General features: G+C 42.3%; 1 protein-coding gene across 1 annotated transcript in view; it reads left to right on the top strand.

The window, feature by feature from the left end:
- The first annotated feature begins 316 nt into the window (after positions 1-316).
- cpne5a (copine Va) overlaps positions 317-15918 on the top strand; it is a 55150-nt gene continuing 39548 nt past the window's right edge. Inside the window, exons 1-4 of the mRNA XM_034086193.2 lie at positions 317-764; positions 11185-11225; positions 12018-12064; positions 15794-15897. Coding sequence (XP_033942084.1) covers positions 655-764; positions 11185-11225; positions 12018-12064; positions 15794-15897 — 302 coding nt within the window. The 5' untranslated portion in view covers positions 317-654. The remainder of the gene's footprint in view (positions 765-11184; positions 11226-12017; positions 12065-15793; positions 15898-15918) is intronic.

Raw genomic sequence — 15918 nt, forward strand, 5'->3', positions numbered from 1 at the left:
ACTATTCATTTGTCGCGTTTCCCCTAAATGTCCAGCTGGACGATGTATTCGAGCTGCTAACTTAGAGATGCATGCAGAGAATCACCCCTCGGACCTTTCATAAACCAAAACGTCTTAAACAGGAGATAATTAACACGTTCCACACTATTATATATATGTATCTGTTCTAAAGTAACAAGAAAGAGAACACACTCGAAAGTTAAGTCTTTATTCTCCCCCTTTGCTGCTTATTTATTTGGTGCAAAACACCGATCCGTACAGCAGAGCTTCACCTTGCCTTGAATCTGCAACGAGCTGTCAGTCGCTGCCCCGCATGTATACGGGAATGCAGACAGGAGGGGTGGAGTTCACAGCTTCTACTTTTCAGACGCTGCTCAGGCAGAAGAGCTCATTCTGTGCCTGGTAAACAGCGGAGTTGGCACTTATGCGTCCTGGCATGTGATCCCACTTTAGTTAAATCAATCGCCTCACTGCTGCAGCCTCCCATTAAACTTCCCATGCTGTTGCCCGTCCAGTGGACAGCACTTAGGGGGTTTGTCTGGACCGTATCCGCTCCTGCTCGCTCTTCCGCTGCTCTCCGTCTCTCCACCGCGGACTCTCCCGGTTCAGAGGGACTCACGCGGCTCGGGGAGCTGGCCCCGGTCTCCTGCACACATGGAGGGAGACGTAATGGACAAGGTGGAGGCCACGGCGACGGTGTGTGACTTCGATCCCATCAGTGGCAGCATCCCGGCCACCAAGGTGGAGATCACCGTGTCCTGCAGGTGAGTCCCCTCTGCGGGGCTTGGGGAGCTCCGCGCGCTAGATGTGTGTGTGTTTGGCTGTGCCACCGTTTTAAGTAATGTGTCATTTTAACATTTAGCTGCTGAAAAGACTAAAACATGTTTAACATTTTAAAGAATAAAATAACTTTATTAAACGGTAAAATGACTGAAGTCCTCATAGTGATCATTGCTCTTCTGCTTAAACGATCCATAGACCTCATTGGAACATTTAACCATTTGAGTGGCTTTGCGTTAGGAATGTGAATTCAAAAAAACACCTAATCAGCAAAGCACAAAGGGATGCCTTCAATATAGTTAGGAAAAAGCCAACTTTTATGCCTTTGCTTAGTTTTCCCCGTGTATTATTGTTTTGTACCTTTCGATGTCTCTGTCAGTGTGTGGGTCTTCTGCGCTGTGCGTGTGTTTGGCGCGCGCAGGGTCGCGGTCCACATGAGATTTCCATCGTCATAGAGACTATTCGCGTGCAAGAGGTTTCCCCTGAGACAACTTGTCGTGCGTGGAGCCATGTTCAGCTTCACTGGCTCCAGAAACCACAATTGTTTGTAAAATAAACGTAAAAACACCCGTTTGAATTAAATATGTTTGTCCTCAATGTCCATTAGACTTTAACTCAGCCCCATCCCCCAAGACCTCAAAAATACCACGAAGATTGCAAGTGTCTCGGATAGATGGGGTGGGGCAGCGCAGGTTGCGAGTCACAGTATTCTCTGCTGCAACATGCAGTATTCTGTCTTCACTGGTACAATTGCAATTAAGGTATCTCATGGAAATGGTTAATTTGTGTCCGAAGGCACCTTTCTGTGAGTAATTGTTCCATAATCCACAATGTTTAGCTCTTTGTAGCTCCGGGCAGCATCAGAATTATGTGCATGTAAATGGTGTTTTCCCATATGCATTGCTGTTAAAAATGCTATTGAGATTTCAGATGTTAATGTTGTTAAGCCACAGGCAAAAGTTGTTTCAACAAACACCTTGCTATCATCATTTTCTTCATTATCGTTTGACTTCTATTGATACTCTGCATTTACTCAGGAGGGGACATTTTGGAGAGGAGACTGATTGTCTTTTTTTTAACATTTTTTTTTATAAATGTCATCCATTTTAAAATTCTAAAGTTGTTCAACAAACCCAACATTGCTGTAGCCATGTAGGAGACATTTTGTATATTAATTAATTAGTCACATTTCAGAAGGAATCTGTTAACCTTTACAGAGTTGACAGGGAGAATGGTGCAGCCCTGGGGAGAGAGGGGCTGCTTAGAACAAGACGGCAAGCATTAGGGCTGCAACTAATCGTTATTTTATATATGATTCATCTGCAGGCAATTTTCTAGATAAATAAATTAATAGTTTAAAATGTCAGAAAATAGTGAAAATGTATAGTTTATTTGGTCCAAACCCCAAAGTTATTCAATTGAAAAGTATGTAAACCAGAGAAGAGCAATACATCTCAATAACTGTGAAGCGGAAAACCCAATTTTCTGCCATTTTTGCACAATTTATTTTATGATAAGCGATTAATATGATGAATTGTGTGAGATAATTTTTCTGCTGATTGACTCACTTGCACCTTTAATCAGCACTTCAGGATCTTGTGTTATGTAACAATGTCTTTTAGTTATGGAGCTTATCGTGTGTGTTTCTATTGTGGGGCATGTTTTCTGAGAAGCAGCTTGTGTTGTTTCCCTGGTGGGACACAGACCTTCATACTCTGAGCTGGATATGTTTGGATGCCCCCCGGCTCTGTTGATCTGCTGCTCCCTCAACTGTCATTAATGTCTCTCCAAACAAAGACTTGTTCCAGGACAGAGTATGATATAAGAGAATCTCTGCTTTCTTTGGTCCTTGACACATTGTCTGCTTTTAACGGCAACGACTTCAGGTCCTGCATTTTCTTCTTTAGAACTTGCTGCAGCATGTCATGTCTGACCTTTGAGGATTGCTGCAAAGATCAAACACTGGACAGCTCAAAAGTTGAACACTTACCAAATAAACAGCTATGCATGACGCCATTTCTCCCACTTATTAGCAAGTGTGTCTTTGGTCCATCAAGGAGCATCTGACAAAAACAATGGGTGTTATTTGGGTGAGAGGCACAACTCTGTGTAATTGATTTAGTAAGCCTGTGAGCTTGGAGATTGCACAGCACATGGAATTGAATTGCGGCCTTCAGGCATTCCCATAACCCTCTGCCAATATAACAGCAAGCTCCCCTAACAAACTGGAGGGACTGAAGCAGACAACCTCTTATCAAAGCAAGTGCATATCGCTATGCAGTGGCGGTTCTAGACCAATTTGACTGGGGCGGCCACTGGGGGGCCAGTTATTTTCTGAGGGGGGCACAACAAATGCAGGACGAAAAAGAGAACTAGACAGTATGAAGTAATTGCGCATAAGAAAACAATGCAATCCAGTTATTGGTATTTATTTCAGTACACTTATTTATTTCAGATATATCTTATAGTTATTACTGTTAGCTTCAGCTTAAGTTATAGTACAATTTTTGCACTAACACCATATCATATTTATATAAAAATAAAGGCAATGAACAGTTACATCTCTACTTTACGCCTACAATTACACGGATACAATAGTTTAACTCACCTTCAATTATCGTGGTAGTCTCTCGAAACTCACAGTCTTTCTTGGATGCAACAGCCTCTGATGATCCGAGATGAAAAGTGTTTTTCGCGCGCTTCAGCAGGACAGTGAAAGTGAGTGCACCGCTCTAATGGGTCCTGAGTGCACCGCTTTAATGGGTCCGACTAGAATGACGAATAACGTTAGTTCCGTCTATTCCGTCATTCAATACATCGTGTAATAAATCATACATTTTTTTTTTTTTCACTTTTCATTTTTAGGGGGGCCACAGAGGGGTCAGAGGTCAGTGTTCGGGAGCACTGCCCCCCCCCCCCCCCCAGATTGTTCTCAGTCTATGGCTCTGATTGGTTTTCCTCACAGGTCAGCCACTGAGCCGAGCCGAGCCCAGAGCATCTGCTTCTTAGCAGCAAGAGCTACACTCCAACTCAGCGATAAGATGGCTCTTCAATATCAAGTGGCCTCTTTTCCTACCTCTACCTTAACAAACACATGCCAGGCAATGCAGTTCAGTGGTTTAGGGCCAGTGGTCCCCTGTTGCTTTTACAGACCTGATCCCACCTCTTACGTGGCAGTAAAGAGTGTGTTCATTTGTTAATATGGAAGCGGCTCTGATACATATTTCAGAAGTTGTCTATGTGGTTTGCTAGATTATGCTTTAATTATGAGCAAAGTAGTAAATGTGAACTCTGCTGGATGGTAAAATGTTTCCTTTCTACTTCCCTGCTTAGCCGACCGTCTCAGAGTTCCCATGTAGACTTAAGGGAAACTGAGGCTTCTGCTCTGTGGTTCCTCTGTTACGCACACAGAACATTTGCACACAGAACATTTGCACACAGATACAAATTACAAAGCCCTTGAAGGCTTGACGCATGGATATTCTTTTAATGAATTGATTCTTTTTTACACCCCCCACATAGGTTTACACCCCTTATCAGAATAGATCAAGGTACACATATTGTCATGCTCTTGTAAGATACGTTGTTGGCATCCCATTTGTTAAAAAGCACCCATCCAGAGGAGATTGAGGGAGAAAACAGAGCTGTTTGATGGATAGCCCATACATCAACGCTGTCTCATTGTAAGTACATGAAAGTCCAACGAAACCACTAAGCACAAGGACGTGTGTTGAATTTCTATTGTCCTCCCACTTGAAAACACGTCAACAGAGGGTGTATTATAGGAATATATTGGTCCATTGACCACACCACAGGTATGACAAAGCCACCCTCACTTCTTCTGCGCTCAGCCTCCCACCTGACGACTTGACATTCAAACTTTATCAGTCCCCACTGCCCATTTAATCAGGACCAAGACAATGCACCTTGTCCTTCTCCTGTTCTCTGCTGTTGCGTTAGCGCTCGCTGTAAACATTCATTTGCTGTGATTGATTGGTTAGAGTAGCGCTGCATCCAATCAATGCACTCCATTGCTCGGGGAGATCTAACTCAAACAGGCCACCCCGCTCCAGAGGGATTCATTACCTGGTGAAACACACGAGAGGTCACATAACTACCTGTGACAAATGCTCGCAGGAGAGGATCCTGGGTGCACAAGGCCACTGATTGCTGTTCCCATGGGTCGATCCTAAAACGTGGAATGCATTTTGATCTGAAGCAAGAGAGGGGGTGGTGGTAGCCTCATGAAATCATCAGCACGATTAGGATGTGAGTTGTCGCTGCTCAATCTGTCAAAAACAGTTGCCTGAGCAGAGCTATTGGGATTCAAGCTGTGTGAAAACCTTTTGTTTATTTGAATGCGTTGTTATGGCCTGTAACTCTGCTGTTGTTGTTGTGTTAATGGCTGTTGTTCTCATTTAGTTTTGGTTACCCACTCAATCAAAGCCTGACCTGGTTTTTGCGGTTAACCGTCTCTGTTTGAATTGAGTTTGCATTGTGCAAGAGCATGACATATTGAAACAAGATCTCTTTGAATGATAAATATATTAGAATTTTCTGTGCATTTTTTTGTGCCGCTCATTTAATTTTGTGTTCTGGGTTAAGACTGACCTGAGGCAAGCTCGCAGCTTTTATCTTGTAGGATGACTTGTGTGTGTGCTATGTGTGTGCTGCGTGTGAAAGAGAGTGATGTGTCACATCTGTTTTGGGGATCGAGGCTGAGCGGCACAAAGGTGCCAAGGGGAGGTCGTTTTTTTTAAAATTCCAATTTAGGGATGTTAAGATCGGAGCCGGCGAGTCTCACAGGTCGATGAAGCGGATGATTATGCATGAACCCCTGAGACAGTGAAAATGAGTTTGGATACCAGACACTTGGCTTGTCGTGGGGTCGGTGTTATTAATATATTCTCATATGGGATATATGACAGCAGAGGGGGATCCCATAGATACACTTTGTGGTGTCATGCCGGTGTTGTATCACACGCCGCATGTTGCTTGTGTCATCTCAAAGTGTTGATTAGAATGACAGGAAAAGTCAAGAGGCTGGTGCAGCAATAAGAAATCCTAGCAGTCCCTCTTGGCTCTGAAGTGTCAAACTGCTTCTGTCACTATTTTGAGAGGACCTTAAGGGTCAGCAAACTGTGTTGGAAGATTTCTGTAACCAGGGATATCTGACCCAACATCACAGCTTGTCTGGACAATGTGCGAGCTGCTAGCAGATTTGTCCAAAGTGTGCCAGGTCCCTCTGTAAAGATTTCAGCACATTATGTTGCGTACGTCAAAGGACTCTACCATGGTGACAAGCTGCAAGCCAAAACGAGCTACTCATTGTCAGATTATTCTGATTTCTGTACTTCTTGAGATAGTGTAGTGGAGGTGTTATAAAGAAACCAAAAGGGGTGTGGATGAGAATGTATATGCTATAATGTAAATGTGGCTGAAACATTTGATAACTAAAACACTATACATTTTCACAGTAGGGAGATGGACTATCATTCAAATGTGTGAATCGAACAAGAATAACTTTTTTAATTTAGAAGTCAAGTACAAGTGATATGTTTGGTGTTCAAGTGGTATAGGTCATAGCCTGGCAATGTACTGCCAGAACAAGAAATTGTATACAATTTAAGAAATTCAAAGTAAAGAAAACCCTGCAACAACATATTGAATTTAGAGTTTTACAAAAATGTTCATGTCCAGGAAGTAATGAAACCCCTCATCAGTGGACACACACTGGTGGGTGTGCCAGTGGCCTGAGGGTAGGAGCCCCTCAGTGCTGCATGGTGTCTCCAGTATCTGCTCCCCGACGCCAGCAGGTGGAACACGCTGTTATCCTGGTGCTTTGGATTCCAAGTGATCTTCCTATATTCACCTTACTCTTGCAGTAAACAGTGAATATACCTTTAGGTGGTCAGAGCATTGTCTGCTGTATATTGAGCTGAACACAGCACTCTTTGAGGCGCCTTGCTGTGCTGTTTGATGCTGTATCCATACCATGACAATTCAGTCTAATTATAAGACTTTAGTAAAACTGCATAACATATTTATATGAATAGGTTGTGGTCATGCTTCTGAATACTTACAGTGCTTGTTAGTGTTTGTCAGTTAGGCTCATTGAAGTGTACCACCACCTTAATGGCTTTGGGCTTTTTCAAATGACGGATGCTCAACGGGAGTACATGGCCAGTTAGATATCCGCATTTCTCTTTTCCACCTTATATACAACCAGTAGTTTGCCCCCCCCCCCCCCCCCCCCACATGGTACACTTGCAGCTATTTCATCCCTCACTAACATCAATTAGTGTTATCCTCTGAGAGTTTCTTCATATGCTTTACTATCATGAACACACCCTGCTCTCTCCCCTCCACACTCGGCTGAATCTAAGCCGAGCTTCCTTTCTCTTTCTCCATTTAATGATCAGTTACTGTCATTTCAAAGCCAAAATATGTGAGCTTAGAAATGCTTTTCTGTTCATTATTAGGTTTTTGTGTAGAATTTAATGTGGTTTACCCGTATTTGGAGTACAGTATATGTATGGTTGGTGTGTGTCTGCAAAGACATTTGAACAGTGGGTCTTTTCACATGGGACCAACATTCATTGGTGTGAATTCACAGTAGGCGAAGTGCAAAGTGCTGTGCCAGGATTATAACAGCCATATACCACGAGTGTGTGAAGCTCTCTTAGTTCCTCTTAAAAAAAATATCTTTCTCTGCTCAAACCCTGAGCTGTCATAGTCTGCAATTAGCACAGATATGATTCCCTGGTTGGACATCTGTCACACACAAAAAGCCCCTCAGAGACAGGGAGTCACAGCGTGCGTGCTTCCTCATTTATTACTCTAGCAGTTTTATGACCGAGATTCTGTCCCTGCCCGCGAGACGGCCAACCAGGGAGTACTCTGCTGCAGGTACTGTCCACCTGGAGAGATCCCAGGCTGAGCAGAAAATGAATAATCAAACAGATGGAGGAGGAGAAGACACCTGGTGCCATCACTGTGAAGGACACTAGGAGAGGGACCGGATTGTGTGTTAAATAAAATGTAGGGGAGTTTCTGAGATCCACACAAAAGCAACATTACTATGTGTGCTGGCAGAGATCATTTCCAATAATGAAATGCAGCAGTGCAAAAACATTCTATCAGTTGTTGTTTTCATTTGTTTATTTTAATTTCACATGATTGCTCCTTATCGCCCGTATCTCATGATTTTTCCTGCATAATGTATTGAAGATATTTCCTTTTTGCATTACAAAAATGCCCTCAAGGAAAACGGAGTACTTCAGTCGAAATAATGGGATCCCTCCGGTTTGTAAAGAGCCTGTCGACCTCTGCAGCAGCATATATCTCCCGTCTGGTTCTCTGACTCTTCAACCCCTGATAAGCTGCTTAAGGGCATTTGAAACAAAAAGTGGACTTGCTGACCCCATGCTGTGTGAGTGGAAAGAAAATGTCTATCCTCAGTCAGAGAAGAGAGGGCCAGAGGGGAGGAGAGAATGTAAAGTGGCTTGAAAATACAAACTGTCCTCCCCCCAGCCATCTCCCATTGTCTGCCATCTAGCATGAAGACTTTCTTTTCTCTCACCCGGTCAGAAACTAGACTTTCATGCTTGCATTTGTGGTCTCCTTTCAAGAACCAATGAGTTAGTAGCTCATGCGGGGATTAGCCAGCCAAATTCAAGACTATTTAAAACCACTTTCCACGGAATTAGATGCTATTCCTCCAAGGTGCCAATTATGCGTTCAGTAACTTTAAGAAAGTGGAGAAAAATTAAGGGACTGCTGACAATGAGGCACTGAGGGTGCAGTAATTAATTCTCACATTTCTTAGTTTAATAATCAGCCACATGGACCAAGGAGCTGCTACATCATCCTCAGGGATCTGACCCAGAGGGAGCGTGTGCTCCGAATATATATTTTTAAATCACTGTTTAGCAACCAGCCATTTTTAGAGGTCAAATTTTCTTCATTCTTAAATTGTAGTAGAAAATGTTTTAAGCCAAACTCAATACGTTTTTGTCCCATTAATAAAGCCAGAGTGAGTTTGCAGATTACGAGCGTTGGCTGGCGGACTGTTTTAGGTTTTCGCTCGTACTGCCTTACTTATTTAAAGTGTGCGAAAACATTAACTTCAAGCCTTTATTTACTGACAAATAAAAACAATACTTTATTAGGTATGATGAGCCAGAGAAAGGGACATTACATCAATTATATTTTCTTTGTTTCTCAAGTAAAATGACATTTCTCATTGTTTGTTTGTTCTGCATCTAATAATGAACCCCAGCTGATTGCTTCACATGTGATACATATATAATGCTCCTGCGACTAGAGGAAATGATTGCACTCAGTTTTAATGAAGGCGGTGAGATCAGAAGGAATAGGAAAAGTGATGTTGGCATTTCCATTCACGTGTTTAAAATGAGATGGTCGTAGTGATCACGAAAGTGCCACGGTATGAAAGACGGCTGAGGGATGAAATGTGGTGTGGATGAAAAGTAGCTGGATCTAATTACTTTTGTCCTACTTTCAATGAACTTTATATTCATCAACAAACTTGTTCTACATCAGCTTTCGGGATAATGATCTTCTCTTATCTCTTATCTCGTGGTGAGAAGGAGTTAACTTTTGAAATACGCGTTACTTTAGTGAAGGCAGGCGGATTATCTGAGATGTTAATACCCATCCTGCGGCAACACTGTGTTCTCTGGCCATGTGCACACAGTAAGATGGTGGATTAATTTAAATCGGCGTATAAATCTTTTTATAATTTCTTCCTGGAATAAAAAAAATGTCTGCTACAGGAAAGTGACGTCGGCTACTGTAATGAAGCCTTGTTATTTGCCAGTAACATTGTGTAAATGTAAAGCAGCATGTCATTTTTCCCAATGTTCCTTTCCCCATGTTCTCTTCTGCACTGAGAGGTGATGGACAGGCTAATTGTCGAGTGGTAATGGATGCCAGACGGTTACAGGTAGATGCAAAGAGGCAGTTAGTCCTTGATGGCTTTGTTATCTCCATTGATAATTACACTGACAATGGGCTAATACCTAACAAAACTCTATTATCGCCCACGTTTCCCTGTGACAGAAGACTTTGTGTCCAGGAATGCAGAATACATGGACATGAATGATGCCCTGTTGCTTGTATTCAGTCCTGAATCCTCATCTATATTCATTGAAATCCTCTTGTCCCCTAGAGGGATGAGGTTTGTTCTGAACTGCATGCAAGTTATTTATTGATACGGCTAACAATCAGGGAAACAGAAACAAGACGTGTTTACAGGCTTTTGAATTATACTGATATGCTAATGAGATCATTTAAACTATGTGGAAAATGCCTCCCGTATAAAATGTTCTACTATTGAAGGTCGGACACCGATGCTATATCTGCTTTGTTAGATCTTGTACAGTGACTGAAGGACATGTTTAAGACTCATCGCATCATATTTCATTTAGCTGACGTCGTCAGGAAAACTAACTTGTCTGCCCAAAAAAAATCACAAACCCAATCTATTAGAGACAAACAATTAAGGTGGAATGAATAAAATGAGTGCTGATTGCGGCTCTCATCTTAAATGAGCCAATCAGAGTCTAGCTGTATGAAAAGGTGTTGGATGATGAGTGTCAGAACAAGGCTGTGCTTTATTTCATTTAACCTTAGAGGATTTAGACTGAGGGAAATGCTGCCGTACGTATCCTGACCTGCAATAGGAGTCTGATTTCTTCGATTGTTGTTCAAAATAGGGGAGATTGAATTTGGACTAGTCTGAATGAGTGTGACTTAGATACCCAAACTATGAACTAATGATATGCTCTTTTGCAGGTAGCTTCCCTTGGTTGCTGCATTAGCTTTGAACATAAGCATGCTCATGTTAGCATACTGATGGAGCTCTTCGATATATTGAGTTTTCTGTTGCTGTGAAATGATGAAACATTCCTCACATGAGCTGTTGCTAAATGCTAAATATATTAATCTGTGATGGAAACAGGTCACACTTGTCTATGTTGCTGTGGACATACAGTATTAAGAGATATACTGTAGAATTCTTGCTGATAAAGGTTGCTCATCTGTTGGATGTTTTTTTAATCCATATCCCTTGTGCATTAGGAGCTGACACTAACAATAATTTCACTATTGTTTAAGCTGAAAATCCTTTTCATAATTATTTCTGTCCGTTTTAGAAGCAGAAAGTATAATAACATATTTCTTCAGAATATATAAATAAGAGTGTTCAGCCTTGGGTCCACTGCAGTCCTTTCACTGTCATGTGAAGTGTGGTTGTAAATTATTATTTTTTTCCACATTTGTGGAAGCCCATTATTCTTACAATTGTGAGAAATGAATTAGACATAAATGAAAACATTTGCCAGAGCCCAGTTTTAAAGTGACTGTTTTCTTCTCTTCCAGAAATCTCTTGGACCGAGACACTTTCTCCAAATCCGACCCATGTAAGTTCTCAGCTTTCACAGTGCTGATTTAAGCATGGCTTTTGTCTTGCTCAGAAAATGGTTCATCCCCTTCTCTCCCTCGGCAAAGCTTTACTTTTATTTGAGCTGAGCTTCACTTTGATTCAGTTTACTTTGCTATTTCAAAGTGTTCCTTCAATAACTGCATATAATTTGCACATTAATGTGACAACCTTTCCTCACTGAGAGCTACAGAAAGTACCTTAATGCATGCAGGGCCAGACTTTGAATACAAATGGGTATCTTTGGGTGAAACACATGGGGAACCTCCATAAAGGCATTTTCTTTGATGCTCCCTGCAGGATGAAGAATGGGAGAGACATGTATCATAATAAGGAGGAGGTTCGAGCCCTTTGTGTAAATAAGCCACTGGAAAATATCACATTCGCCCTGTTTTTTATTCACAGGAAGATGAACCCTAAGATATATGAGGGATCACGCTGTGAGCATGAGGCTCAGCTTAATTTAAAGTCGTAATATAATATGGGAATAAAGAGATTTTCCAACTGTTATTGTATTGCATATTGTTTTTTGATTGCACGGCTTAAATTGAGCTCCAGACGTCTACAATGTTGTTAAAGAGCTTTGTTCTTTGCATGTGCCCATTATACCCAGAATGTGATGCAGTGCAGCATCATCAAGTTTGGCACTTCATTATGCTGTCAGGGTGAGATGGGATAATTAATGATGAATTACAGCAAAGCACCGTACGAAGAAGCGGGATGCTTGATTGAGATGGTGCCGTGACAGTGCACTCTCTCTCTTTCTCTTCAGTGTTGGTGTTGTACACGCAGGGCGCTGAGTGCAAACAGTGGAGAGAGGTAAGAGATCGCCCCTCTGTCGACACAACTCCATCAGCATGTCTCCTCTCTATCACAGGCTGCTCTCTGTTTACACCCCCCCACCCCCCTCGAGGTAAATGCTGTGAGTGCCAATCATTTCCGATTGATTAACGCTGTGAATATCCGTGCGCTGGTCAGCACTGTGTAAGCTGTGACTGATTGGCTGATTAACACTTTAATTAGACCGCAGAGACAGGTAACGTATAGAGAGGAAAGCTATTGTGGCAAGACAAGTGATGCCTTTGGGATGATTTGTTCCTGTAATCCTGATGGATAGGTATACAGAAAAAAACTCCTAATTTAAGATTCCTTTCAGACTGATATTCTTTTGATCTGAGGCAGCCGGACCCTTTTTTGTGAACATGAATGTTATTTTTCAAAAGCTAAAAGCCAGGCATTCAGTAATATACAGCACAATCAATACTGTGTGTACAGTACCTGCTGCCTAACACGAATAGATAGATACTTTTAAGAGCTGACACTATTTGCTATTTCTTTCACTCTGGCTGAATAGGAGTGCCATGTGTATTGACTCCACACAGAGGCCTTGGTGTCAGACCGGTGCACATTGGTGTGACACAACAGATTTAGGAGTGGGAAAGACTTGGCTCCAGGATACAAAGGTTTCACTTGGAATCTGTATTTTGGTGCTTCTTGGCTTTTATAAATAGAGTAAGGTCTAAAACAGATTTCAGTGGCACAAGGCAGGTTCACAACATGGATGAGAAGAGATGCCCCGTCTTACCTTTGCATAGCAAAGCAACAACACACACACACACACACACACACACACACACACACACACACACACACACACACACACACACACACACACACACACACACACACACACACACACACACACACACACACACACACACACACACACACACACACACACACACACACACACACACACACACACACACACACACACACACACACACACACACACACACACACACAGCGATACAACATTTATCGTGTGTCAGATTTTAAACCGCAAAATGCATCATAATAGAAGAATATAGCTTGTTTATAAAAACAAAAGTGCCATGGGAGTTTCTCCAAACGCAACTCCTCGCTAAGCCCCTAATCCATGTTTATCTTAATGTTTGTTATTAACTGGCCTTCTGTCATTATCAAGGAAGGAATAGTTTGACATTTTGTGAAATACACTTTCTCTCTGAAGGGTTAGATAAGAAGATCGATATTTCTCAAACAACTGGTTCTCACAAAGGTTGAAGTACCACACACACACACACACACACACACACACACACACACACACACACACACACACACACACACACACACACACACACACACACACACACACACACACACACACACACACACACACACACACACACACACACACACACACACACACACAAACACACACTGGACTACAATCTTGATTGGGTTCACAACGTAACTTTCACACTTTAAAAGTCCTCTGGAAAATTGTTGTCCACTTTAGTACAGATGCATTTGGAGTCACGTGGGGGTTACTGAGAGTGGCATCTTATCACGTCCTGTGTCTTTAAATGTCATTTCTACTAACCTAACTGTAGACAAAATGGCGACTAACATGAATAATTAAATTAATGACCAATTGTTACCTGAACTATCTTTTTTGCTCACAGGCTTTTAAGAGTGGCCACCAGTAAAGCAAACATTGGTGCTTGTAGCAGCAACACAGCGATATGCTTTTAATGAGGCCATAAATTAGTTTGACTAATTATCATGCAAATGTAGTCAAGGCTCCTACACTTGTCACCTCTGGCTACACTGCCCTGCCTCGAGCTTCCACACTGCGTGCAGCCTGGACGTCTCTCCCTGACAGAGATACAGAGTCAGAGCCGGACAGCTGCCTGTGTGAGCTGCAGAGTCAAGCTGTGCAGTATTGATAAAGGTGCTGCTAAGCCCTTCGTTTGCCCCTGTCATGATCTGCGCCTGTTTGTTCTCCTCAGAGTGGATGTGGTTGGTCGGAGCACCTTTCACTGTGCCACCTCCCGTCTGTAATACAATGACTCTTGTGTGGGACAAACCCCCATCGGCTTGGTGTCTTTCAAGTTCATCCATCAAGAGTAGAACATCTGGATATTTTAATTCCAGGTCCATCAATTCCTCCCCTTGTAAGCATCCTTAGCCGAATATATAAAACTGTAACTGCAGCCCATCAATCTGTTACCACATGACTTTAAAGTATTAATATTCAACTCCCTCGTCTTTAATTACTCCGAGTGCATGACATGTTTTCCTCTTTCCACAGCTTTTACTTAACAGCTGACACAATGTAACCTCCATAAATGTAAGCAAGCCTGGCCTTTCCACGCTGAGGAATTAGTAGACATTAATCTTTTTACCAAGATAATTTAGTGACATTGGAGCTCACCATTTATCTAAGGCAGGGTTATTGGAGGGAAGTATTGCACACTGACTGCCAATGCCCAGATATCCTTTTTTTGGGGGGGTTGACAGTTAATCGTAGTGCTTTGCAACTCTGGCTTTACAGGCCCACTTTGTACTTGCCAAGGAAGGAATAATATGTGGTATGAGAGATGTTTTATTTCCTCGGGTGGCTGTTCTCTGCTCTGGTGCGGATTTTATGCTTCTGTTGAGTTTGGCTAGTACCAAATTGAATATGCTATCGGCCCCCTGTTGCCACATTCAGCTCCTATCATAAAATGATGCCGCTGTTCGCCTGGTGCAGATAACTCCCTCTATGTATGCTCCCACTTTCTGACAGGTATACAGTAGGAAGAGAGATTTTAGTGCTGCTACATAGAAGTTCAACTTTTATACGCTTAGACACAGTTTTATGTTTGATGGCAGGTTACACTTCAGTAAATCCACTCCCTCATACTGTCATATGTTACACACATCCAGCTAGACTCTCTAGCATTAGCATAGGCGTCCATCTGTTAAAAGTATTCTTCTTCTGCAACGTTACTCTGTCGCTCCCCACATTAAATCCCACTTTGAGTTTTACCCCCTCTGCATGTAATCACAAAGTTGTGAGCCTGTAATCCTGCTGCTACATCTCCTCATTAAACCTTAACACTGCTATTATTAATTCCCTGTGTCAGTCTATGGTTCCAATTCCTTTCATTTATGCAGCTCCGCATACATCCTCTGACTTTCAATTATTCATTTTGGATTCAATAATGTGTGTGATGGGGGTTATGCACAACACTTTTGTTTGCCTGTTGATTTGTTTATCAGCACATCCCCGCATCAGAAGGTCTTGCTCTGTATCAGTGTCGTCTTTCTTTAGTACTGACGGATTCCCACTTTCTTCATAATGCCAGGGAACTGGAGATGGCTTGCCACCTTCCCATCATTTGTAACAGCTCATCATCCCCACCCCTTGTTTTTGAAGTCACTATGAGCTCGAAAGTGGCGTTGATTGTGATATTAATAAATTAGTGTAATTGGAGTCCATAAAGTGTTTTCCTCAGGCTTGCTCATCCCCAGCACAATGAGAAGAGGTGGAGAAGAAGAGCTGAACTGTGTGATCACTGACTTCTGTTAATCAAATCTGAGCTTATCTGAAGCTGTGAATTCACACTGTTGCAGGGGGAAGATGGGGTGGGGGGGGTACATTAATAGAACTGTGGATGTAGTTTCTGCTATCATGTGGATGTAGCTTTGGGATTACTTATTCGTCTCTTTTCTTCTTCTTTCCTGGTTCTGGTCTAGTTCGGGAGAACAGAAGTCATCGACAACACACTGAACCCGGACTTTATCAGGAAGTACATCCTGGACTACTTCTTTGAGGAGAAGCAAAACCTGCGATTTGACGTGTGAGTTATTCTGTTTGATCC

The sequence above is a fragment of the Pseudochaenichthys georgianus genome, chromosome 7 (assembly GCF_902827115.2).
Source record: "Pseudochaenichthys georgianus chromosome 7, fPseGeo1.2, whole genome shotgun sequence".
NCBI lineage: Eukaryota > Metazoa > Chordata > Actinopteri > Perciformes > Channichthyidae > Pseudochaenichthys > Pseudochaenichthys georgianus.